General features: G+C 36.0%; 2 protein-coding genes across 3 annotated transcripts in view; both read left to right on the top strand.

The window, feature by feature from the left end:
- reck (reversion-inducing-cysteine-rich protein with kazal motifs) overlaps positions 1-17,899 on the top strand; it is a 42,720-nt gene extending 24,821 nt beyond the window's left edge. The window contains exons 11-21 of the mRNA XM_056738713.1: positions 2,235-2,447; positions 5,643-5,779; positions 6,057-6,197; positions 6,624-6,812; positions 7,565-7,687; positions 8,481-8,652; positions 11,708-11,903; positions 13,671-13,881; positions 14,126-14,199; positions 14,937-15,092; positions 15,968-17,899. Of these exons, the coding sequence (XP_056594691.1) occupies positions 2,235-2,447; positions 5,643-5,779; positions 6,057-6,197; positions 6,624-6,812; positions 7,565-7,687; positions 8,481-8,652; positions 11,708-11,903; positions 13,671-13,881; positions 14,126-14,199; positions 14,937-15,092; positions 15,968-16,171 (1,816 nt within the window). The 3' untranslated portion in view covers positions 16,172-17,899. The remainder of the gene's footprint in view (positions 1-2,234; positions 2,448-5,642; positions 5,780-6,056; positions 6,198-6,623; positions 6,813-7,564; positions 7,688-8,480; positions 8,653-11,707; positions 11,904-13,670; positions 13,882-14,125; positions 14,200-14,936; positions 15,093-15,967) is intronic.
- Positions 17,900-21,881: 3,982 nt separating this feature from the next.
- LOC130413470 (uncharacterized) lies at positions 21,882-25,973 on the top strand. 2 transcript variants are annotated; one of them, XM_056738709.1, is made up of 9 exons: positions 21,882-21,987; positions 22,096-22,413; positions 23,450-23,792; positions 23,867-23,926; positions 24,561-24,658; positions 24,789-24,823; positions 24,967-25,023; positions 25,146-25,214; positions 25,358-25,973. In XM_056738709.1, the coding sequence occupies exons 1-8, from the start codon at positions 21,894-21,896 to the stop codon at positions 25,209-25,211; spliced, it is 1,071 nt and encodes a 356-aa protein (XP_056594687.1). In that variant the 5' UTR covers positions 21,882-21,893; the 3' UTR covers positions 25,212-25,214; positions 25,358-25,973. The 2 variants fall into 2 exon arrangements, with proteins under 2 accessions (XP_056594687.1, XP_056594686.1); XM_056738708.1 differs by having other exon boundaries at positions 24,964-25,023.
- Positions 25,974-26,189: the final 216 nt, after the last annotated feature.

Below are 26,189 nucleotides of genomic sequence, written 5' to 3'. Positions count from 1 at the left end.
AGACATTTGAATACATAAAGATGCACCGATATCTCGGCCAATAATCGGTATCGGTCCGTAAAAGTAATTTTTCACACTGTTGGCTATCAGGCGATGATAAGGGCCGATATATCTTGTCAGTCAAAAAAGGACACGAAAATGCAATGAATTTGTGCTATGTATATAAAAAATGTAAAGAAACATCACCAATATTAATAGTCGTTATAATTATATTAATATTATTTAAATGATTTTAAATGATTAAATTATATTTAAATGAATAATATTCAAAAAATTTTAATCTTCAGAATCGGTATCGGTAGATATCACTTTAAATGTAGTATTGGTGCATCTCTAGTATAAATATCAATATAAATATATGTAAAAATACATAATAAACATATATTCCCAATATGCAGATGTATCTACTGATCAAGTATATAATGCTGTTACTTTGATGAAACATATACAGTTCATGAGGAAGTTCACAAGGTTCATAAGTTTGGATGCTAATTATGCAATTGGGTCCTTGCTCAATGATACATGAAAAAATGTATTTCTATAAACAGTTCCTTGGTCAGCAGTCATATTGTTACGCTACTCTGCGGCCAGCACATTTTCACTGTGGGTTATGGGCTGAGACAGGATAATTTATGATGGCAAATGTAGACCCGCATTGTTTGGAGAAAAAAGGCTTGAAGCACAATAAAAGAACTGCTGGTTTCCCATCAATGTCGCGTGGTTTGTCCATCGCTGCATTCGTCAATCCCATGAGTGCTTTTAAAAGTGTATGGCAAGGACAACTCGGGTCTTAAAAACAATGCGCAAAGACTTTGTGAAAATGTCAGAAGAAACACAGATGGATGATGAAATGACATGTCATCTTTGTAAGACCCCTATGGGAGGATCCAAATGAGGCTTACATTTGAAGTTCACATCTCCTGGGGGTATTCCAGAGGTATTCAGGTTTATCAGGTATATGGAAAATAGAATAATGTAATAGAGAGCAAAAATGTTATTTATATTTATATATTTATGTTATTTTTACTTGTATTACAAAGTTTGATGCCCATTACCCAGCCATCGTAATGCTTTGAAAGGGAGTGGCAGAGTGAGCCGTTGGTTGTAATTCACAACCTCACCACCAGATGCCTCTAAAAAATACACGATGGCCCCAAAAGTAGTTTTAGACTAAATAGATACATATCATGACGTGAATCCAATATTGTCCAAATGCTGAAAATAAAGAATTTGTTTTAGAAATATTGTTGAATAGCAATAGCAATATGAGTACAAGAAGGTCTTTCCCTCTCCCTAAACTCACGGTCTGATTACAGCTCCCATAAAAATTAACAGAGCTCGTCCTGTTAGATAAATCTCTTAAAATCATTGTAAACCCCCCAGAGTGAGGAAGGAATTCTGCACAATTTGAAATATTCTCAGTATTATTGTTTTTGGCAAAGACCGTTGAATCACACTCCCTAAGAAGATGGCACCCCGGCTTCTATGACGGGATCTGGAGTTCAGGCAAACAACCGCTGGCTTTGGGTTCTTTGAAGAATTCCTGAGGATGATTGGGTTGCGGGCACTCCTGCGGATTTCAAAGAGCGTCGAAAGCAAATACGGAAGAAAGCGGAGGGGGCAGACGTGGCCGTAGTGTCAGCCATGCCTGGAGTGCTGTATACTTACCCCGATGCAAATCACAGCAGCCTGTGAGCCACCCTATGGTCTATACCACAGCACAAATAAACCCAGCCTGTTTCTGATGAAAGAAAACGACATGTAAATCCCACCCACAGGGGCAGATGTCTTGTACCATAGCCTCGTTTTTCCCAAAAGAGGAGTTCGGTTTGCAGTTAAAGCTAACAATATAGAATGAAGAGATAATATGCAACCAAAATTACGACCAGCATTAAAAGTATGAGAAAAATAAAGGTTTCTGAGTGTGAGTGGTTTGAAACATGTTTTAAGTGGTAAACAGTGGCCTTGAAGACAACAACACAAATCTGTTTTAAATGACAAACGTAACAGATTTTCATTTTTAATCCCTGAAATGTTTGTGCCAAGATCAGCTACTTCTGTAGAAAACATGTCAAGGCGATGTGCAACAATTTTCTGCACAACATTATCGTTTTGTTTACTCTGCATGTAAACTGAAATCTTTGCAAACACGTCCGACATAATCTGTTAATCAAAGACTGTTTAGTCGCCACATCTGCTCGTGCCGTTTCACATGTGTGTGTTTGTGCCCTCAGGCCAACCGAGCTGTTTCGAAGCTGCAACGTTCAGTCAGATCAAGGTGCCATGAATGACTTCAAACTGTGGTCGAATGGAACCATCAGGATGCCCTTCATGAACATACCGGTGCTGGATATTAGGAAATGTCAACCAGAGATGTGGAAAGCTGTAGCGTGTGCCCTGCAGATCAAACCGTGCTATAGCAAGTCTAGAGGGAGCGTCATATGCAGGTAATTTCCATCTGTGTGAAATCTCATGAAAACTCTAAAAAGTTAAATATACAGAATGTATTTAAATGGTATTAAAATAGAAATAAATGTTCATTTAGTAGTAATATGATGAGGGGTGAGCCTGGTCAGAACCTAGTTGGGAGACCTCGTGGGAAAGCTAGGTTGGTGTTGGAAGAGGTGTTAGTGAGACCAGCAGGGGGCGCCCACCCTGTGGACTGTACGGGTCCTAATGCCCCAGTATAGTGATGGGGACACTATACTAAAAAAAGCAACGTCCTTCGGATTAGACGTTAAACCGAGGTCCTGACTCCCTGTGTTCATCAAGATCCCATGGCACTTGTCGTAGAGAGTACGGGTGTAACCCCGGTGTCCTGGCCAGATTCCCTCCACTGGCCCTTGTCAATCACGGCCTCTGAATAATCCCCACCCTCCACATTGGCTCTATATCTCTCTCCTCTCCACTACTGTAAATGCCTCACTCATTCATTCAAAATCACTGTAAAGTAACATCATTTGCATTCAAAATCTTCCTTTTGGCAGTTATACAGGTGCAGAAAAAATAAGAGACCAATCCAAATTCGATTCTCAACAAAATCAAACCCCAGGAGTGACAAATTGTCCTAATTACATACAATTACTGTTGAACTGCTTAAATATGAACTTGTTTTCTTTGCAGTATTTAAGGTCTGAAACAATGCAGAGCGTAATTTCTGTTATTTTGACCGGTTTCTCCGGTTGTCATTCTCTGCAAATAAAATGTAAATAGAAACAATATTTTTATTTCAAATTAATATTTTATTTGAAATTCGGGTGAAATATTGGAAGTGGTTCACAGGATGAAACAAAAAATAACGTTTTACCTAAACACATACTTAAGAAACGAGTTTAAAACTGAAAACAACTTTGAAATGGTCTCTTATTTGTGTCCGCGGTGGTATATTTATAGAGCAAAGATTTATATGACAATATGACAGTTTGAGGTAAAATATATATTTGTGAAAATTCAATATACTTTTATCTTAAAAAAAAATATTTGACATGATTTCGGTTTTATTTAATTTAAGACAAAAATCTAATATTTTCTGACTGGTTTTGTGGCACTTACTCAAGTGTCTTTTACATTCTCGACCAAAAAACGTTTGCTATCCATTTGAAGGTCATGTAATCCTCTGTTACACGATGTGTCGACGGTTCATGTGTTTGTGTGTAAGCGTGTGTTCTATTATCTCTTTAACACAGAAAAGGAAACATATCCAGGTAATTGCAGGTTGTCTTGTGACAGGTTTTGTGCATTAAATCCAGCATGTTGCTTTTGTGCAAAGCTGTTATTTAAACACCATACAGAGGTTGAAATGTCAACGTTTAAATTTATTTTCGGTGATCCCTTGGGCACAATAAATCCTTGAGTATGAGCATTCAAAGTGCAATCTATTTTGAAGCATCTTGAGAAAATACGGGTCTTGTCGTCAGCAAGAGTCTAGTCAAAACAGCCCACCTGATGCCTTAATTCATAGACGCTGCAGTGTGCCAGTGGTTGTTTTGTTTTCATTTATTGCACCTGTGCTTACACAAGTCTTGTCCGCATTCAGCGACATTCCATTAGGTATAGACATACGCGCAGGTATTGTGGGGATTAGCATCCTCACGCAACACCGCAGGAGAATGTTCTGGAATGATGGCGTCTTCCTCTGTGACAGGTAACGTTGTGACTCCAGCAGCTGAGAATAAAGACATGCGACTATGAGTGATGGCAGGGTACGACCCGTGATGCATTACTCAAGCTTGACACTGTCCAAGTCCTGTTTAAGCAGGTTTAGCGTTTGAGGAAAAGAAAGAAAAGGCGTCGCTGTTGTGTCTCTACATCTTTCTTGATTATTGTATTTTTTAATTATATTAATTTTTAAGTAATATGTTGCTTACCAAAACAGTATTTTTTGTATCCATATGGGTGAAGAATTAAGAAAAACAAATAGATGTCTAGAACCGGAAATTACACCCCAGGATGTCAAAAGCGTTTCTGTCGGGCTCGAGAGAATGCCACATGTGGCAGTTGAAAGCAAGGCTGAAAAAATTGCTTTTAACACAGCAATCTCCCTCCGAGTATGAGGCCACTTTATGGTGTATACAGTCAACAGGAAGAAGGCTTTCATCTCCTCTGTCTGAGCCCAAAGGTCGCATAAGTTTCAAGGTTGGCAGATGCACAGAGAAGTCGACTGACACCAGGAAAACGTTCTTGTTGACAAAAGTACACATGATATTCATGTAAAGAGTGTTTCGCTAATCCGGAATGACATCGCTTATATCCTTTCATAATATTCCAAAATGTGAAAGGGAGAGTTTTTTCAGAGACCCCCTGTGGACGCAGTTACAAGAGCTTCAGATGTGGAAATATAGAGAAATTAAAAAACAATAGAAAAGAAAAATCTTTAGAAAGGAGAAAAAATTGATAACTTAAAATGTATAAAAATTTATAAAAGTTTAAACAAAGATGTAAAGTACATATCATATATATCATACTACAATGAAATTGCATTAGATAAAAGCGTCTGCCAAATGCATAATATTAGGGGTGGGAATCTTTTGGTACCTCTCTTTTCGATTCATATCGATTCTTGGGGTCACAATTCGATTAAAAATTGATTTTTAATAACAATTCTTCCGTCTTCAGTCAATATGTTTAGATTTGATTCCATTTTGCTGGAATGATGGCGTTTGATGTCAGTCTTTACGTTTAGTGTTCTTAAAATACTTCACCTTCGCTTTAGAAAGCTTGCATATTGCATACGTCTTGTCAAGCTCCTTCTTACCATAGAGTTGATCAAATCCAAAGTATTTCCAAAAACTTGCCCTCGCTAAAAATGGAACGGGGTGTATTTCTTTTAACCTTCGCCTTCGCTGTTGCTGAGCTGAAGCTGTGCGGTCTCTCGAACCACTCTCGCAAAAAACTTCAACCTTTTTGGTTCCCACAACATCAACAATTGTTATATTAAAATCTGTGAATCGATAAGAACCATGAGAGGACTGAATCGTGATTCATATGTGAATCAAACTTTCTCCCACCCTATATATATATACTGTAAATATACGTTTTCATAACAAAAGCAGCAAATGTCTCAAACTAGGCTTAACTTTGCCAAGTACCAAACATTTTCTTATCAAATTATTTTGGTCTTATCTGAATTTTTCTGATTGCAGGTCCGACTGTGTGGATATTCTGACCCAGTGTGGGGATCGAAAACGCTTTCTTGATGAACAAACTCCAGAACGGATTTGTGACATGCTCTCCCCAACAGATGATCCAGAGCGATGTATTCCTCTGAAGAGATACCTCAGTGAGTGTCTATGGGGGGGGGGATGCTTTTTCTGATCAATACACCGTGTCTAAATCGGACGCGATGTGAAGTGACAAAAGACAATAAAGCGCATTAGAACCCATTATAATTTTACATTTCGTCCTCACTGGATGCGACGCGACAATCCCATTAGGACAACAAGCTGTGTGTTGTGTTGTGTCGCTCCACGGCCGGTGTAGACACTGTGTTATATTTGATGATCATGTCTTCTGTGTTGTATGGTCTTTTATTGTTGGAATCCTTCTGGTTTCCATAGACCCCAGTCCCTTTGATAACTTTATTGAAGAAGTGATCCATCCTTGCAATCCGAATCCATGTCCAAGTAACCATCTCTGTGAGGTCAACAGGAAAGGCTGTCATCCAGGACAAGTCTGTCTGCCTTTCTTCTGCGTAGCTGGTACGGTATATTTATTATTTTCACTTTATATTGTGTCTTTTTCCTTCAGATATAGCAGTCTGGTTCCACCAAGCGAGTTTAAACACAAAGTTCGATTTATAATGTACGGCCGAGTTCAGTGAAAGTTAAAGGGAAAGATTCAAATTGTTTCACCATTTATTCACCCTGATGTCAATCCAAACCCCTTTATTTCTCTTTTTTTTGTCAAACACAAAGGAAGATATTTATGAGAAATGTTTCTGTCATTTTGTGTCCAGTCAATCGAAGTCAAAGTTGTTTGGTTATCAACATTCTTCAGAATATCTTCTTTTTTGTACTGCAGAGGAAAAAAGACAAAATACGGATAGTTAAATAAGAGTATTATAATAGCACAAAATGCAATTCTGAACAAAATAGTTCTTTTAACACCATCATTATTTTCTTAAGGGTGTAAATTAGGCGAAGCTTCTGAGTTCCTGGTTCCCATGGATGCTCGCATTCAAGTGCCCACCCGGAACAGGCAGATGGACTGCTATGAGGTTTGCACCTGCGGTCAGAGCGGCCGTCTGGAGAACTGTGCCGAAATGCCGTGTTTGGACACAACCAGGACCTGTTTGGTTGCGGGACAGAGGAAAAGTAAGACCGATTCCAATTACCATCATTTTCGAATGTCCTGTGTTATGTCTAAGTCTAAGTCTGCAATGCATCTGCAAGTATGCGACACGCTCGATTGAATGAACAGAGTAAAAGCCCCCACATGCTGAAACTTCCTTCCTGTGTTTTCACAGACGGCAAAAATTATTACTAAAAAGACTCTCATAATTCGTTTTAGGGGCACTGTTTGTCCACCTATTGGTGCGGTGCTCCATCTCGACACCACAACAAATGGACCGTGCGCTCTTCATACTCAAAGGAGCTATAAATGTTTCTGATTTGTCACAAACAGGAAATACTGTAAGGGTCCAAGATATAAAAGAGAACGTTTATCATTTGTTTATTAATTTGTTAATTAATTTCAGTCTATTTTGCAAGCTAAAGGCGTTTTTGTCTTTCATGTTTATTTAATTTCGGCCATTTTGAGATTATTAGTGATGGATGTGCTTATCTCCAGAGTTGTCAAGCAGTACGGATTTGCAACGTGCTGCGTAAGAAAGATGAGCAAATACTACAAGGGTTTCTCAGTAACGTAAACATGATAAAAAATACAAGACCGTGGAGCCCTTGACATCTTTCATACATCCCCTGTGTGCTTCTGAATGCATCAGCAACCCATTGAGGATGCTGAGACAAGCACAATTCAGAACACGTCTCATTTATTACCCATGAGGCAGCTTGTGGATCAAGGTGTCGGTTTAATGTCTGATTATACATTTTGTTTCATTGTACAGGTCACGGTACGTCCTTCCGGGTCGACTGCCATCAGTGTTCCTGCTTCTCAGGTGATACCATCTGCTCATCTCGCCAGTGCCTCAGGTCAGACAGTACAGACGAAGAGCGGCTCTCCTTCACAGGTGTGTGTTTGAACACAGAATACCTCTGTTGAATGATAATAAAGATCAAGGATAAAGATAGGTATAGCAACAATAGGTAGAGCAATTGTAACATAATTGTTAAAATGATAATAACTGTTTTGAAAAAATATATATAAAAGATACAAGATCATACAAAAAATTAAGCACATAAATAAAATTTGTTTTGATACATAAATAAATACATTTATTAAGATATAAAAATATAAATATACATAATTATCTTGTAAAATAATGAATTCTTTGTTATATGGTATCTTCGCATACCATTATTTTGGAAGGAATTTATAAAATGCTTGGTTCATTTCTTCAAATTTGAAAACGTGCAATTTTGCTTTCACATTTTAGCCATCATATTTTCCATCACACAACATTTGATCAATTTATTTTATTTAATAAGTGCTGTCAACCAATTAATCACATCCAGAATAAAAGTTGGTGTTTACATAATATTTGTCCGTGTAATGTGCATATTAAATTCGTATTTATAAACAAATAAAGTACACATACACATATACAAATATTTACATGTATTCATTTATATTTACCATTTTTTTAAACTATATAATTGTTTATCGATTTATATATTTTATATTTCTCTTAAAAATATGCATGTTTATAAATCCAAAATAAAATTTGCACAGGACACAGACATGTATTATTTAAACACAAACTGTTATTCTGGATGCGATTAATCATGATTTATCGGTTGACAATTAATATTTGATCCTGTTAGCATTCCATCACTCCTTCATTTTCCCTATCTGTGTTTCAGGACTTCCTTGTGGCTGTGCTGATCATTTCATACCTGTGTGTGCACATAATGGACGCACATACCCCAGCGCCTGTGTCGCACGCTGTGTCGGCTTCAAAGACAATCAGTTTGTTTTTGGGTCCTGCAGAAGCATCAATCACTGCCCTTCAAACTCCTGCCAAAGAAACCAGAGGTTCCAACCTTTTGAAATTATATTCAAAGTCTGATGTCTGTTTCCCTCCTATTAACATCTTCTTTGAATCAAATCCTCTCTGTACCTCCATTTACTGTATTACTATAAACACTAATTTAAGGAAAACTCTAAATCATATTCTGTGAAGTCATGCCACTGATGCCGACTGAATCTAAATCATGTTTAAAGTGATTTAAATGTCTTTGTTCTGATGAACACAGAGATAGATATTTGGAAGAATGCTTATAACCAGACAGATTTTGCCCCCCATTGACTCCCATAAAAGGAAATATTACTTTATATATTTTTTTGTTCTGTTGAACACAAAAGACATTTTAAAGAATGTAGGACAGCAAACAGTTCTTGGGCACTTTGGACTACCATACTATGGGAGTCAATGGTTTCATCTTTACAACATAAACAAACGTTTCTGCGCAGGCGCACTTTTGTGACCCCAATTTAAATTCCGGTACACATCCACAAACAGTAGAGTGCCTGTAGATTATTTCAGATAACAAGATAAAGAAACCGAGAAGAACCATTACTTGACTAAACCGGTCTCTCTAATATTTTGATGTCAATGTACCAGACGGTTTGTTTAAATGCGACACAGCCACAGGACCCATTCAACAAATTGTTAATCAAAAAAAATACGAATTAATATTAACATCAATTAAATCAAATATAAATAATTATATTATCAAACACTAGTTTCACACCGAACGGTCTATAAGCATTCTTCCAAATATCTTTCTCTGTGTTCATTAGAACAAAGTAATTTATACAGATTTGGAACAACTCGAAGGTGAGTAAATGATGACGGAATTTGCATTTTTGGGTGGAGTATCACTATAACCTGAAAATATTCCTTTAAAAATCTAGATACGAAACAGAATGAGCATTATTACCTTTCACCGGTGCAATTTGTCCATTACGCTCACTACTTTTTCCACCTTGCCTTCACTTTAGCGTTTTGCTTATCACGTGTCTTCCTGTACCCCAGCTAAGCATGAGACTCATTGTTTGTTCAGGTGTCACGCAGTTTCCTTCTTCAGTCGTCTACAACAGTTCAGCCTGGTGTAAAGGGCTGTGTTTGTGTAACCCTTCCTCTGAAATCACCCTGTCATTTGATGAGCCCTTGTGCTCCTCTCTGGAAACCGGATTTTACATTACAAACCTAATTTAACACTGGGCCTGTCTGACTTCAGACATTCACCACAATTAAACGTCTTTAGTTGGCTTTAGTGCTTGACAGTGAGCTATGGAGACTGGAAGGTTTACTGATATTAACAATAATTATAATAAACTATTTTCCATCAAGAATGGATGTTTATAGTTGATAAGCAACATAACAATGTGGCACATTTAAATGAAACATAAGACGGGTCTCTGAGAGACTTTTATAATAAGTCTGCTTTATGTCTGTAAATGTTTGTTTTGCTTCATTCATCCCTTAAAATTCACAATTTAGAGTTTGTTTACACGATACAAACAGGAAAAGTTCACGCACACACGACAGCGTTATTAAAACGATCTGCATTTACATGGACCCGGGAAAACAAATAAAAACAATGTATCATGCATGCCAGGCCAGTGGATGGCGTTGTTGCGCTATGAAGAAACCCTACGTGCTCGCGCACATCTGCACACACTCTTTTAATTTTAAAGCGCTTTTAATACACTGTGTCGGCGTGTATGTGAGTTTATAGTAGTGTGCATATTAATACAATGTGTTCGCAGGTTGTAGTAAATTAACTTTTTGCCGGAGAAATGATAATAAGTATGTCACGCGGCACAAATATGCAGCATGGAGTTTGGGGAATACTCGCGCATGCCTGACGTTATCGTTTTTGGAAAACAGCGCCTTCAGAGTTTACACGGAAACGTGAAGCCGTCGTTTTCAAAACCTGCACTTTTAAATGTCATGTTTACACGATGAAAAACAGAAAAGTTTTTCCTTTGCGTTTTTGAAATGTTTGATGTACACATAATAGTGTTATCAAAACTGTCAAAACATTGGATCCATAAATGGATAAAAACGCTTTAGTATGCACACCAGGCCAGTGGATGGCGATGTCGTTGTGCCAATTTTCTTTGCGTTTTCATATGAAAACGGTCTTGTGTAAACGGGAACATTTTCTAAAGTTTGCGTTTTCAGTCATTTGAGTACATGAACAGCCAAAACCCATAAAACTTTTTCTCTTTTAAGTTGGAAACAGTCTTGTGTAAACGGCCTCTTAGTTTTCTTGTTCAGATGTCAAGAAGACAACACATGGAGGCATTTTAAACACACACAGCATTCATTTTATGATAACTTTAAATTATCAGTACAATGACTGCAGCTCGATTACTTACAATCTCCAGAGAAGTCTGAAAAACCTCCTCTGAGGGTCTCTTTGTAATGTCCTCTTCTTAGACAAGTGCCTTTCAACATCTGTCTTATGTAACACGAAGCAACACATGTTGCATAACATCTCCTTTGCCCAGTTCTCAAAGGAAACTGCTTCACAGTTGTTTGTTTTGTTCATTTGTAAACAAGGTAAAATGCAAACCCCTTGATGTTAAACCTTATTTATTTACTCAGGACAAATCTTGATTTTGATATGGATTGAATTAGTTCTTTACTTAGAAAAAGTGCCAAAAAACTCTTGGACCTGCCATGTTTTTTTATTTATTTATTAAAATGGCCTTATTTTATAGATTAGAAAAATCACAGGAGAGCTTGGTTGTGTTCACTGGAATGTTATAAGATTAGATGTCATTTTTCCGGAGAAATCGAGAATGCAACAATCTCACGTGTGTTTCAGATCTCAGATGAAGTCTTTTAACTGATTTGCGGGATTCATCCACACCTACATTTTCAAGTTATGCTATTTACATTCACTTTATAACTGTATACTTGAAACATCCTTCGAGCAGTATGTTTTAATTATATATATATATGTATTATAAATATAATGCACAAGTATGAAGCTTCTTAGGGGACTGGAAGGGACTTTCCTGCATTCTCCTGCAATGACTAACATAACCCTCATGAGTGTTTGTATGTTTACAGGTGTATACCGAAACGTCAGGTGTGTTTAACAGACCACACTGAGTATCCTTGCCCACAGTATGAGTGTATTTCTCGCCCGTCCGGATGTGACCAGAACCAACTGGACCCGGTGTGTGACACGGACAACATTGAACATCCCAATCTGTGTCTACTGCACTCACGGGGCAAGACACTGGCGTACATGGGTCATTGTCAGGTAGGAACACAATAAAATGGAGTTTTTCCTTTGCATATTTTTAAAGTTTCACGTACACACAAAACGATCTTCATTTTCACGGATCCGGGAAAGCGAATAAAAACGTTGTATTATGCAAGCCAGGCCACTGGATGGCGCCACTGCCCTATAAAGAAACCTTGCACACTTTTAATCAAAAAGCACTCTTAATACACTTTATCAGGTTTTATGTGTGTTTGGGTGTTTTTGCAACTACGGACATTTTAATATTTTTTTATTTATTTGAATCATCAGAGTCTGAAATACATATAATAAGGTCAACAAAATTGCATTGAGTAATTAAGATATCAATCTGGAACATGTTTATTTTTATATTTGTAATTTAATATAGAGGAAACCTTGAAAATGTGCTCCGGTAAAGATAATTTTTTACTAATATATCATCTTATTGGCGGCTAGTTAGGTCAACTACATTAGTTTTATCTCTTAACATCTTAATATACATGAATTAAACAGTGAACTGCATTTAAAAAAATAAACGTATATTAAAGTACAGAATTACTAAAATAATACACAATAATACTGACACAGAAAAGATGATATTTTGCTTATATTTCAGGGATTTTGTGAGTGAGGTAGTGAGGCGGCTTAATCTGTCAGCGATGTGCTCATGTGTTCATTTCTCTTTCAATAGAAACTTTACTTTTGTTGCGGTAATTATTTAAAAGTGTGGGACGGGAACATTCATTAAATTATAAAAATGATCAGTAAAATATACAAAAGCATTTACGATGCTGTAAATTAACAATTCCACTTGAAATAATGTCAAATTGTAAATAAATTAGCTTATTTTACATTTCCTAATATTGTGACCAGAGTTGTGGGACAACAAAAATGGTTTTTGGACCTTTAAATGTAATATAATTGCATGTCAAATCACTTTCATCATTAATTATATCTTTGACTCTATGAATATATTTATAAAGTGTCATATGACAAATTTTGACATAAATAAAAAATCTTAACTGCTGGGACTTAAAAGACCCGTTTATTGCAGTGTGCATGTTAATACTATGTCGCCGCTGGTTGCAGTGGTGCAGTAAATCTACTTTTTTGCGTTTTCAGTTGAAAATAGTCTCGTGTAAACAGCCCCTGAAAAAGCAGTTTTGACCTCTGTAAGGTCAGCTTTTGACCCTAATGAGGTCAAACCTGCATTCAAGTTTGTTATATAAAAATGTATCTGGTGGTCATATCCATACAGAGCATTTATGATGTTAATGGATGATTTGAAGCGGTCTGAGTTAGTTCATGGGCTGTTTACTATCACAAATGAACACTTGGGGGGGCCATATTCCCTTCTGTAAACCTACTCAGAGCATACGGCCTTTGTGTACTGATGCCTCCACATACACTAAGACCTACTTTTCAACCGAAAGGCCAGTGGACTATGACCACTGCATTAACTAAAGCTGAACTCAGTGTGAAAAGTCATTTATTTAGTCTCAGATTGGCTTAAATACAAAACTGGCAGGAAAAATACAGTGCATGAATATTCTGTAAGCTTTTCTACACACTTACCGGTTGCGCTCATCACACAGAATGTGGATTGACATAATAATTCATTTTAAAGATAATGGTTATTTCCACCCAACAAAAAAACAATTACCACAAAATAAAGTATTTATTTATGCATTTATCTTTTGGATTAATCATATTGATTTGGCATCACCATGAAAGTAATGATATATCCTTGAACTGACCACTAATGGGCTTTGGTATTTCTTTTAGGATTCCTGCAGGAAGCCCAGAGAGGTGTGCGGCCACAATGGTGAAACCTACAGTACAGTATGTGAAGCTTTCTCAGACCGTGTGGCTGTGGATTATCAGGGTCACTGTCACGCGGTGGGGGCCGTGTCAGACTTCACATCAGACTCGGGTTGTAACGCTGTGCCCTGTCCCCCGCTGTCCACAGAAGGTTGCAATCCTGTTACCCCACCTGGTTAGTACTGTCACCCGCCTAACACTTCATTTTAACAGGCTGTCAACCTCTCAACATTTTTATAATATTATTCTTTGACATTTTAAATTATATTATTATTATTTCTATTGAAATGTAAACAATAATTATAGTAATGCATTATTATTAATATTAAATATGATTTATTCTTTACCAAATGACACTTGGAATATTTATATGGCACATCACATTCAATAGCATCATCCAATCTGATATTATTTTGCAGGTGCTTGTTGTCCTGTGTGTGCAGGTATGCTACAGATCTTGTGGAACAAAGCACAGATGAATACATTTGCCAAGGTAATACCACTCTTGTATACGTTGGCATAATGTGTAATACCACAGTCCTGTTGATTGAAATATATTGTCGTTACACCAGACAGCCTGCAGGTGGCAGCATGTACATGTCTGCAGCTTGGCTGGAATAAGCACTATGTGATTTTCCATAAAAAAAGTATTACTCCCAACCAGCTTTCTTTACATCACCCACTCTTTATCCCAAAGGATATTCGACAAACGCATTATCTTTAGGTGGCGTTCTCTTTTCAATAAAATGCTTATAGGACTTTCAAAAAGTGGATATTATCATATGTAGTAGGTTAGTTGGATGCAGTACAATACAGAAGAAGCTGATGTTAAATGTTATAAATATAGTGGTTATGCGTTATGATAAAGTTTATTGTTGCTGTGGAATGTCATTGGGATGTGAACAAACGCTTGGAATGAGATTTGTAATTTCTCCTGCATTCTTTACACACGTGAATATACCTCATATCATTTGGCAGATTATAAGACTCATAGCATTGAAGGAAGTACCATCGTGTATAGAAACTTTATGTTTGAGGCCGCCAACACCCAGAACAACCACATAAAAACCGCCAGAACAATTTGGCAGCCGCGTTTAACACAGAGGCCTTGTGCTTAGTTTTTGAAAGCCAAAATCCATTCTGATTTCCTTCAGAAAATGAAATGTACACTAGTTGTTTTGTGGCATGTCTTTTTATAATAACGCTGTATATGTTTGTGTGTGTTCTCAGCTGAACAGGAATAATCCTGTGACCGTTCACGACATCCTGAAAATCCTGCGGTTGCACATCTCTGTTCCTCAGTGTGACATCTTTGGGTACCTGAGCATCGATTCCGACATTATAATCCTTATAGTTCCTGTTGATCAGCAGCCTACACCTCTGCAGGTGTGTGTGTTTGCTCTTTATTTTGCAGTTTTCTGTCTAAATCATCTTTCTGTGTGTTTCACGTGGACAGTAATTCACATTCAGATTAAAGTTATTCACCTTTTAAATAATTTGAATAAAAATTACGTTAAAATGATTGAAACATTAATATTAGTAAGATGAGCTATATAGAGGGTTTTAGCGGCGACAACATAAACAAACATTATGTAGCCCAAACGTAACTTCCGGTTGACCAAGAATCTATCACTGTCCAGTAGTTTTAATTTCATTTAACACAATTAATATACAATAAAATATTACATTAATTTAATATTTAATCTATTGTTATAGTAGAACCAAACATAGTCACTAATCCACTATCCACTTGTTTTTTAATATAAATCTTAGATTTTTTTATTTTAATCACTTTAGAAAATTCATTTATTGTTTTTATTTAATTTAAACCAAATAATTATGAAATATATTATTATTATATTTAATTATCATTTTATTTGAATTGCTTTAGTCAAGCTCTGAAGATAAGTAGGGCTGTTTTTCCTAAATCCCTTTTTCTGATTTCCATTGTTTCCGTGTAGTGAAAGACATTATAAATGTGTACGACTAAAGCTGTTTAAGACCTATTATTCTTGGAAATGTTGTTCTTGTGCTAATTCAGTCATCAAGTTATTAATGAGAACCTGTAGTGTAGTGTCTGTATTCCCAGACAGCACCTCCTTCGCTCCCCGGCGCACGGTTTCTCGCGATTGCATCATGTTCCAGATGTTCCTTAAATTTGCCTAAAAATATTAAAGCTGTCTACAAGGACTTAATGGCCTATTTCTGTAGAGCATAGAGAGTACAACTAAAAGATGTGTTGCTGTCTCCCGTGTCCACAGATTGAAGCCTGCAGTAAAGAGGCAGAGAAGATCGACTCGCTCATAAACTCTGGAAGCCCAACACTGGTGTCACATGTTCCCCTGTCTGCCTTCCTCAACTCTGAAGTCAAACTTTCCACCATAAGTTCTGCTGCTGCCGCCCCACGGTCTCTCTCTCTCTTTCTGTCGCTTCTCCCTCTGCTTCTTTTCCTATTCGCATCATAACCCCTGTTGCCGAGCAACAGCACCTCCTGTTTGACCTCTGACCTTCCGAGGTCTCGTCGGGAATCCGTTCCAGTCGACGTTGGCTCGACAATCATGGACAATCTAATTCCCACTTCCAATGAGGAAAACTTTGGACTTGGAGACGTAACTTTTTCTCTCACGTTTGAAGACTTCTATGAAAGGAAATTGTACGATGACGGCCATTACATAAGCTTTGGAGACACCAAAAGAGGAAATGGAAGACGCGAGAGCCTTGGACAAAGATGTTCTCATATGTCGGGTTTAGACGTAAGACGACTGCTGCTTTTAGATGTCTCACTGACCTTATTACTCATGCACATATCCGTCACAGTCTCACAGGAACTCCTAACGTGGTCACCAACTGTAGTCTATAAATTCCTGTTTACTGACACAAATTGACCCCCTTTTTTGGTGTCACCCAGCATGACTTTCAATCTAATGTATTTTAATACGCTGTATCTTTCATTTGTATAAGTATATATCAACGTAATCTGATGGGAATTCATACCTGTTTGACAAGGTGGCTCATTCGTGTGAATTACTATTTCCTACGATCTCATTGGTATGTTTTGACTTTTCCCCTGTGACGTTTAGGGGCAGGTTTAGGGAAGCCATTTATCATCGTTTTGTCACCTCATGAAACTCACATGTTTGGCAAAATTAGCCTTTGCGTCTGTGATTTTACAACTTCTTTTGATAGCAGGTTATAAATATATAAATGTAAATACACACCCAGTCTTTGTGTTGAAAGTCGTGCTGAGTGACATAAAAAAGGTTGTGTCCATGAACGCAAATTAATAGATTCCAAATTTCGTGTCTATGCCACGAACTGCCGTGAGACTGGGTTTACATATTAGCTTTCAAAATAATGTTAGACCTTCATTGAAAAAGGCCTGATGAACGTAGAAATCACAATAGGACTTTGCATTCAGAGCTGAAAGACAAAAAAACGTTTATATTGATCCTTTCTGTTTATAAGTTTAAACAAACACTGCTAAAACAAAGAAGATTCTTGATCAGTATTTTTCTCCTTTTGTCATCCAGTAAATACGTCTAAACATCCTTAAAACAAGATACTGGAAATCTACCTTTATAATTGACTTGTGTTTCTCACACTATTTTTTTTAAAACAAAACATTCAACTAAACAAATATTGTCGTATATGTTTCCGAGGCAGACGTGTCTTGTTTAAAGGATGTTCAGATAACTTTATTGGAACACAAGATTTTTTGCAATGAAGAAAAAAGAGGAACTCAGCCATGTATACAAATATGACAATCGTACTACTTATCTATAAAGTGGTAAACACATTATGCCTTGCTTATAAAGTTTATAAATATATATATATATGTATGTGTGTATAGATTTTTTTTTAATATGAATTTTTGCAAAATGAAATCTTTATGTCCATAAGAGAAACAAACTATTATATTTTGAGATGGTAACATACGTGCCATTTTTAAAGCTATGTTTGCATGATGACAATTCTGAAATGTTTTTTACAGATTATTTGTTGTGTTTTTGACCTGAAAATGTTGTGTATTTGCTTAAAGCACATGAAGGGCCACCTTTTCCCGACAGTATTATTTTGCTTAGGCAGCTGTGTAGCATGAGAGGGGCCTTATTGTTTCCTGTCTGTCCGTCACATGTGTATAATGCTTCCCATGTACATTTTTTTATATGATAATAATAAATGTGATCATATTACGTGAGGATTTCATCACAATGACAGCTGATATACTGGTTACACAATTTCTAAATAATGACACTAGGGGATGTCGCTGTTTATTCACATGATTTTTGCCACTTTTACTTTTGCTTTATATTTTTAACTGGTTTACTGGGAAACTTTAGTGTAGCGACTGTAAGAAACACGATTTGGCCAATCAGAGCACTTAACAGATATAATGTCAGTTGCAAAATTGTTTTAAAGCGATAGGTCACCCAAAAATAAAAGTTCTGTCATAATTTGCTCACCCTCTTGTCATTTTAAACATTATTTCTTTCGCAGAACACAAAAGAAGATATTTTGAGGAATGTTGTAAACTGGCTCCCATTCACTTGCACTTGGTTTTGTGTCCATACAATAGAAGTGAACTTGTTCGGTTACCATCTTTCTTCAACTTGTCTTCTTTTGTGTTCTGCGGAGGAAAGAAAGTCTTAAGGTTTTGAAATGACAAGAGAGCGAGTAAATGATGACAGAATTTTCATTTTTGGGTGACAACAGGGTATGGAAGGAATTTCAATTTCAATAGATTAATAAATTTATTCCAATTTGTTGTCAAAGTATCTTTCACATTTTTACAATTTAAAGACAAAATGTATTAAGTAAATATTAAGTAATTTATTTCAAAATAGTTTTGACTGCTAAACCATAATAAGAAAGGAAATCTCTCAAAATGATTTTGTCTTTCACAGCGTCTGTGGTTTGCAAGAGCTTCACAGACGTTCGCTGAGAACTAGTATGCTGTGAGATGCCTTCATTTTACATTGTTTTCACTCCCAGCAACAACCCCTGACAGGCAAAACTAAGAGACCACCGTTTTTAGTAACTGACCTAGAACATGGTGTGATCGCTCATCGACGACCTTGTCTTCTAGAGAACTGATAACTCTACTGCTGTACAGAGAATTTAATGAGACCAGAATTAGATGAACCCTATCAGATTATTCTCTGTCTTGGAACATTTTAAAGTGAAGCTTTTGAGGGACTCTTGTGTTATTATTTGACTCCTAAAAAGCATTCACAATTTTTGTATAATCAAATTTCAATTCAGATTTATCATTTTTCACAGTTTTGCATTCTTGGAAAGCCAGCTTCACAGTAAATACATGTTAGTAGAGACAGTGGAGACGAAACGAAAATGAGGAAATTATGGAATACGTGGCAGGATTGCATGATTTATTAATGACAGTATATATTGACAAAAATGGCTCATAAGAATTGCCGGTATGTTTTTAATTGGACAGAACTATTAAAGGAATTGAAGTGAAAAATAACAATTCTGTCATCATTTATTCACTCTCATGTCAATAAAAAAACTGTATAAACCTGTGAAACACAGAAGATGTTTTTGGAGAAAATTCTCAGTGGTTTTGTGTCCATACAATGGAAGGTAATGGGCTCCAACAAAATATATTTCGTGTTCTGCAGAAAAAAAGTTATGCATTTTTTTAATGGCATTATGGTGAATAATTTGGTGCTTAAAAATGCCTGTTATGCGTATATAATATATATATATATATATGTATAATATGTGTATCGTATGCAAAGATTAAATGAAAAATGACTTAATTATGCTAAAATACAGTAAACGGTTGTCTTGATACTAGTATACTTTTCTCATATTCAACACTATATATACGTCTACATTGTCATTACTTTAAGTGCATAGGAAAAATGCGTTTTAGTGGATATTTCTGATCCAAACAACATGAAAAACAGACTGAAAAGGCTGCTTTATAGTCAGAAAGTGGTAGACTTCCCAAATTCTGTGAAATTGCTCTTAAGGCTATTGTTGCATAGTGTGCATTTTCTTTTAATAGATTCCAGCACCTTCTTGAATGTGTCACAAAGCTCTCTGTACATTGCTTCTCTGTCAAATCTGATGATAATAGAAACTCGTGGCTTTTAAAACTCCAAAGGTATCAATTTTCTCACAATCACGCACTGCAGGTGTGCAGCAAAGGTACAGAGTGAGGTGTCATCTGCATGTACAAACTTTTTCAGCTTTTTGACTTGATGGGGATGAAACGGTACAGAAACTGTAGGAAAAATTACGTCTGACACAACACAAATGCTTCTCATTTTACAAATCTGAAACAGGATATTTAATAAGATGAAATTTAGGTTCAGGCTCCATTCATTAGATGACAGATATTTAGCATGCTTTTATACAAAAGACAATTTTTGTGAAGACAGGCCGCTTTAAGAAACCCGAGGATTCCACCGGACGAAAGGTTGAGAGAAAAGGACTGGGATCATATCACTGCTGGGGTAACTCGGTCATTTTCAATCCTTTTCACTAAGAGCAAAGATCTTTCATCATCCAGCTTCAACAACCAGCACAGCTGTGGATACCCCTGAGTATGTGACTGGGTTTTTTACCAAAACTGTAATGTCTGCCACAGTATTGTATTTTTGGAAACAAATAAAGAAGATAAAAACATTTCTTGCATTTAATGGTTTGAGTTGTTTAACAGGTGATCAGATGCCACATTTCTCCATTGCGCTCACTTAAAGTGATAATTCACCCAAACATGGACATTTAAAATCAAAACAAATTCTTTTTGGGTGAACTATCCCTTTAAGGTAACTCTGTATTGATTTTCACCCCTTAAAATTTCATTTAAGGATGTTAAGCAATGTTAGTTGGAAGTAATACAAGATTGCACTATTGTCTTATCAAGCACTGTAAAAATCCACATATATCCACAAACAAACAGCAACTTTACAGTTGTTATTAATCGAAAAAAACCTCCTTTGGTACTGCACTGGAAAAAACATGGATTTGCAAAGTCTGACAGCACGTTTGTGAAATATGCCTGCATGTGTGTTTAATTTGGCTGAACACATACAAGTCATTGGATTTGACTTAGAGCGACATACTCTGATGCAAGTCTGAGACATTTAACATTATCCTTAACAGAAAGCGACATTGATGAAATACTATAAATTGCATAACTCTTTGGGTTTGCAGAGAAATTGAATTTCCTGTAATGTGTTTGTGCATCATGTGTAAGTAATGCATGGGAACACTGTCCAAAGACGCATGGTGACCACAAGTGCTGCGTAATCGTTTGCATCAAGAGCAGCTTCCTGTTGATGAACACCATGACACCATACAGTAAGTCATACCTATATTATAGGCCAGCTATATTATAAGATATTCAACATATATTGCAATATTATATCTTTTATATTTTTCTGACGGTGCTTTGTCACTTTAAAAATAATTTGATAAATGTGGTCCCAGTCTACAATATTTGCAGACAGGATGATGTTCGTTCTGCTGGCATGAAGCATTTGTGCATGTACCGGAAGTGTGGTTGTCACACAATACACGCTTCATGGACTGCCTGTGGTTTTCACGGATAATCAGTGATCTTATATTGTCAAAGGTCTGGAATAAAAGAGAAGACATTTTATAGATGTTTTATAAATATATTCTAACATGAAATTTGTAATCCAAGCTGAGAGTAGATCCAAATGCAGTTTCAAATTAAATTAAATAAACAGAGTCGAAACAAACCAAGGTGATCTTCGAGCAACATAGGAACGTTGAAACATAGGCCGACACTGAACAAAGGAAACACAAGGGCTTAAATACACTGGGATAACAGGGAAACAAGAAACACTTGGGGAAATGAATTAACACAAAAACCAACAAAAGACCAAAAACATGGTATGCAGACAGGAAGTAACAATAACAGTAAAAGTCCAAAATAACAGGGGAAACATTCAGGACATAACAAATTAATGTTTGATTTAATATATGATTTAAAATGTGTCACAGTTTTAATAAGGAGAGGTTAAGGTTTCATTGTTCTTCAACAAGAACAACAACGAACAATTATTCTTTGTGAAATGTATCAATGTCAACAAATCTAAATCGGAAAATGTAACACTGATACAATACGGCCCTAACCCAATAACCTTTCACAAAAGTGGGGGTGGAATTTTCCGATGTGTGCAGAAGGAGATGCAAGTGCTAAACAAAACTTGGTGGTCTCATACTTTCGCAGCCACAACAATGAATCTACATCTTCTTATTTTCATGCTTCTAAACATCTCAGGTGATGGTAAAAGATATTACAAAAAACAATTTCATACACTTATTTTTTGTTATAGTTGGAGATTTAATGAACAGACTCAATTTAATAAACTGATTCTTTCCTCTTTAGGTGCACAAGATGTTCGTACTATCAGTCAAGTGTCTGTCCAGGAAGGAAAGTCTATTATAATTCCATGTTGGTATAATCAAATTTATGTACATCATGTGAAATACGTAAGTGTCGGACAGTATTTTTTCAGTAGTAAGTATGTGAGCTTAGATGATCAAATGAAACACAAGACAATATCTGTTTCGGATAATAAAACTTTAAATATTTTGACGGTGGAAATGAGGAGTCTTCTTAAGAGCCAGACGGGCACATATTGGTGTGGAATTAAACTACCTGGACCTGATGTTTCTAAAGGATTCCATTTAACAGTAACCAAAGGTAAAATGATCACTTTAATTCTTTAAGATTAAGTTTGAGAGTACAAAATACAAATCACTCTAGAACAGCAAAATGAATAGCAAGAAACAGTAAAATATGAAAAGTAGGCTAATGGTAACACTTCAAAATAAGATGCTGTTAGTTAACATTATAGTAAATGCATTATCTAACAATGACCAATTTAGTTTTTCAGCATTTATTAATCCTTGTTAATGTTAGTTCATGTCAGTTCATAGTGCATCAACTGATGTTAACAGTGACAACATTGATTTTAATAATGTAGTAAATGCTGAATGAACATGAATTAATATAAATAAATGTTGTATTGTTCCTTGTTAGGCCATGTTAGCTAATACATCAACTGATTATTAACAAATTGCTCAGTCAAGTGTTACCAAAGTAATATAAAGTATGAATATAGTCCCGTAAACTGGAAGTGACACATTCCTGACACATTTCCGAAAGGAATTTCAAAGCAGAAATTAGAGAGAGTGTCACCCGTTCCGTATACGGGACACCTTAATTTGCGTCAATATTGTGCATGTAATTTATAATCAAATCATGACAAATTATATATAACAGTGGAAAGGTCTAAGACTCTAGAATACAGATTTCTATAAAAACACGACCCATATTTTTAATGTATTTTTAAATCAAAGAAAAACATAAACCCTTTTTTATTTTTAAAATAAACCTAACAACATACCTTTAATGTTTTGTGTGTGTGTGTGTGTGTGAGAGAGATTTTTTTAGCAATAATCGCTATTTTTCTTTTTTCATACGAGACCAACCGTAAGTTCCAAAGAATTTATGAGTTACCGCGATTTTAGTTCCGACATGCGTTTTCATGTGTGGGCTCAAAAAGGGCTCCGGGTTTAAATGGGTATATAAAATGTATAGAAAGAAATCAGACTCTCAGGTTGCATTTAAAAAAAAGCTCAGATTCTTAGCTCCTTCAAAAACTAAATAAATTAAAATCATCAATATATCAAATAAATCATTTTAAGTTAAACATTTGTTCACTCTCCCTTTTCAGGTATCTCTGGCCTCTATGTAGAGAATCAGATGTTGATGGGTATTGAGGCCGGTAGTGTAAGCATCTACTGTCATCATCATGCACCTCGTAAAAGAGATGAGATGTGGTGTAAACTGGGCGGTCAATGTATGAATGGAACATCTGGATCCTTAGATGGAGCTTCTGTTGAGGTCAAACATAGTTCAGCACTAATGATTGTGACCATGAGCAAACTGAAGATGGAGAACACAGGATGGTACTGGTGCTCTGCGAGGAATCTACAAATGCCTGTTCATATTACTGTATTTGCCAAAAGAGAAACTATCAGCACTGCCACCACAGAGTTGACCTCTAAACAGCCAACGTAAGCTAAAGATCAGTTCAAATAAAAGTGATGTGGATATTGATGGTTTGTTTCACTTCTGAATAATTTCCCAGGGCATCCAGCACTGTACAGCTATCAGGAACCTTCACATCGGTTCATTTAAAAAATCTAAGGTAGGGAAGTTTCCAAGGGTCATAAATGTTTATGGTACAGTTTGTATAGTCATGTTGTGTTGTGATGCATTGACCTTTTCCGATCAATCTTCAAATGCTAAACTGTTTACAATAGTGATATATTTATCAATTTAGAAATACTTATTACACAGCTCGTTGGAACGCTTGATTCTGATTGGCCAGTCGCAACATCTGCAGGTTCGTTATTCCCGGATAACAACCTCTCAAAACTAATAACACACGTTTACCCAGATGAAGAGAATCATTTTTAGCATGATGTTGGGTTTCTCTTTACAAATTAAATGTGAATATATCTTTCAATAACATGTAATATATATGCTGTTTATATTTTCAAATGATGAAACCAAATTGCCTGTTCGTGATATCTGAACGTTGTTTCTTACCTTAAAACCAAAATTAAACGGCTTTTCCTCGCGGAAGGTCTGCATTCGGTAAAAATTAGCTAATGAAAGATTTCAAATTGACATTTCATGTCTAGTTTTTTCCTGATCACACTGTCGTGGCTTATTTCCGCGATAACAACCGGCTGCCTGTATGTTATCCCTCACGTAACAAATGCATATGACAACAATCAGAACTGTTCTTAATTTCATAATTTCGTTTTTTTTTGCAGTCATATTGAGGAACCTGCCTTATGGCTAATGATTCTGGGAATAATTTTTGTGCTAATAGTGATATGTAGCGGTTCTGCAGTGATATTGCGCAAAAAGAGTAAGTCTGTTGCATACTGTGCATTCTCTTGTGTTATTGCCTACAAGAATAAATAAGATATCAATTGAAAAGGCTGTGATAAACAGAACCAATTATTGACTCATAATTGTTTTTAACAATAAACCAACAGAACAGAAGCCAAGAAATTCCACATCAAGAAAACAAGTGAGTGAAAGAAGTCAAGAAGTGTTTTTTTTAGCCACACCCCTTTATTTATAACCTCTGCTGATGGTTTCTAAATAGTGTGCAAGCATTTGCTCTGAGCTCATCGTGTTTATGTGGTAAAATACATTGTTGTTTCAAAGCAGCCAGACACTAACAGCGAAGAAACACACTTCAGTTCACGTGAAACACAACCGACACAGGTGCAATGTCTTCAAAAGTTTGAAAGCTTTTTATACAAAATGTAATGTCATTGGAAGGTTTTTCTTGGTTTTTCTTGATTTGTCAAACTGGATGATATACTCTAGAATTTCACATTTGACAGACATCACAAGCAGATCCTGGAGACTATGAGTTGATCTACTCGACGGTTTCATTTAAAGAACAATAACAGGTAAACAGATCATCTAATATCAAGCAGCAGCATAATCATAAATCTCTCATCTCATGTTGGACCTTTACTTGAGTAGAACTTGGATAACAAAATGATGAAATCTCTATTGTAAATACATTAAGATGGACATTTGTTGGTTTTAGGTCAAGGGATATTCTGATCAAGACTGTATCTGAGAATGGAGGTTTCTATCATGCTACCATCAGGGACTTTTTTAGCTTCCTCAAGAAAGTTGCCATGTTTGCAAATGGTTTCCTACATGTAAATAGACACATGTGAAGTGACTTCAGAATCAGTCTTCAGTGTTTATGAGCAACTTACTGATGATGACAGTTCAGTAAAAGGTTGTGTTGACAAAACTAGTAAATAAGTAAATAACTAGTAATAAGGTACTCGATGCTGTTCTTTATAACTTGATTGCTTTAATACAATGGTTACCCCATAATACAAGAATTAAAGCCATAACATATAGGAAGAGTTTGGTTCCAAAATGAGATAACTCTATTAAAAAATAATAAAAATTGAATTGTATTAATATGATTTAAACTGCTGTTGGTTGTTTTTAACGAAACAAAACATAATAACAAAACAATACAGCTGACTAACAAAATAAAAGCATGAAAACATAATAAAAAACATGTTTTTTGAAAATTCTTAAAAATGGACATCAACAACAACAGACAAAACCGACATTACTCTGATTTAATTTTTTAAATAGGCCTCTGTTTGAAGTACATATAACAAACACTATTTATTATGTTATACCTGCAAAAATTTGGTGGATAATTAAATGTACTCTTTATAAGATTAAGTTCTGTGCCTGTCTAGCAATGCCTTTATACATAAAATAAACATTTTGTCACGTTTCATTTAGTTTATTGAGTTGGCTTGTGCAATTTCTGTCAAACTTACAAAAATGTCACGTGATTTCTGGTTTTGTGTGAATGAGAAAGCCCTTAAAATGGCCTACTCACT

The sequence above is a fragment of the Triplophysa dalaica genome, chromosome 23 (assembly GCF_015846415.1).
Source record: "Triplophysa dalaica isolate WHDGS20190420 chromosome 23, ASM1584641v1, whole genome shotgun sequence".
NCBI classification, from domain to species: domain Eukaryota; kingdom Metazoa; phylum Chordata; class Actinopteri; order Cypriniformes; family Nemacheilidae; genus Triplophysa; species Triplophysa dalaica.
Note: the sequence above shows the minus strand (reverse complement) of the source record. Positions and strands in the feature narration are given on the sequence as shown.

Excerpts from the sequence above, each read along its gene's own strand:
- LOC130413470 (XM_056738708.1), top strand. The coding sequence starts at position 21,894 with ATGCAAGTGCTAAACAAAACTTGGTGGTCTCATACTTTCGCAGCCACA. Across the intron at positions 22,414-23,449 it reads CCATTTAACAGTAACCAAAG|GTATCTCTGGCCTCTATGTA; the intron begins GTAAAATGATCA and ends CTCCCTTTTCAG. Across the intron at positions 25,024-25,145 it reads GTGAAACACAACCGACACAG|ACATCACAAGCAGATCCTGG; the intron begins GTGCAATGTCTT and ends CACATTTGACAG.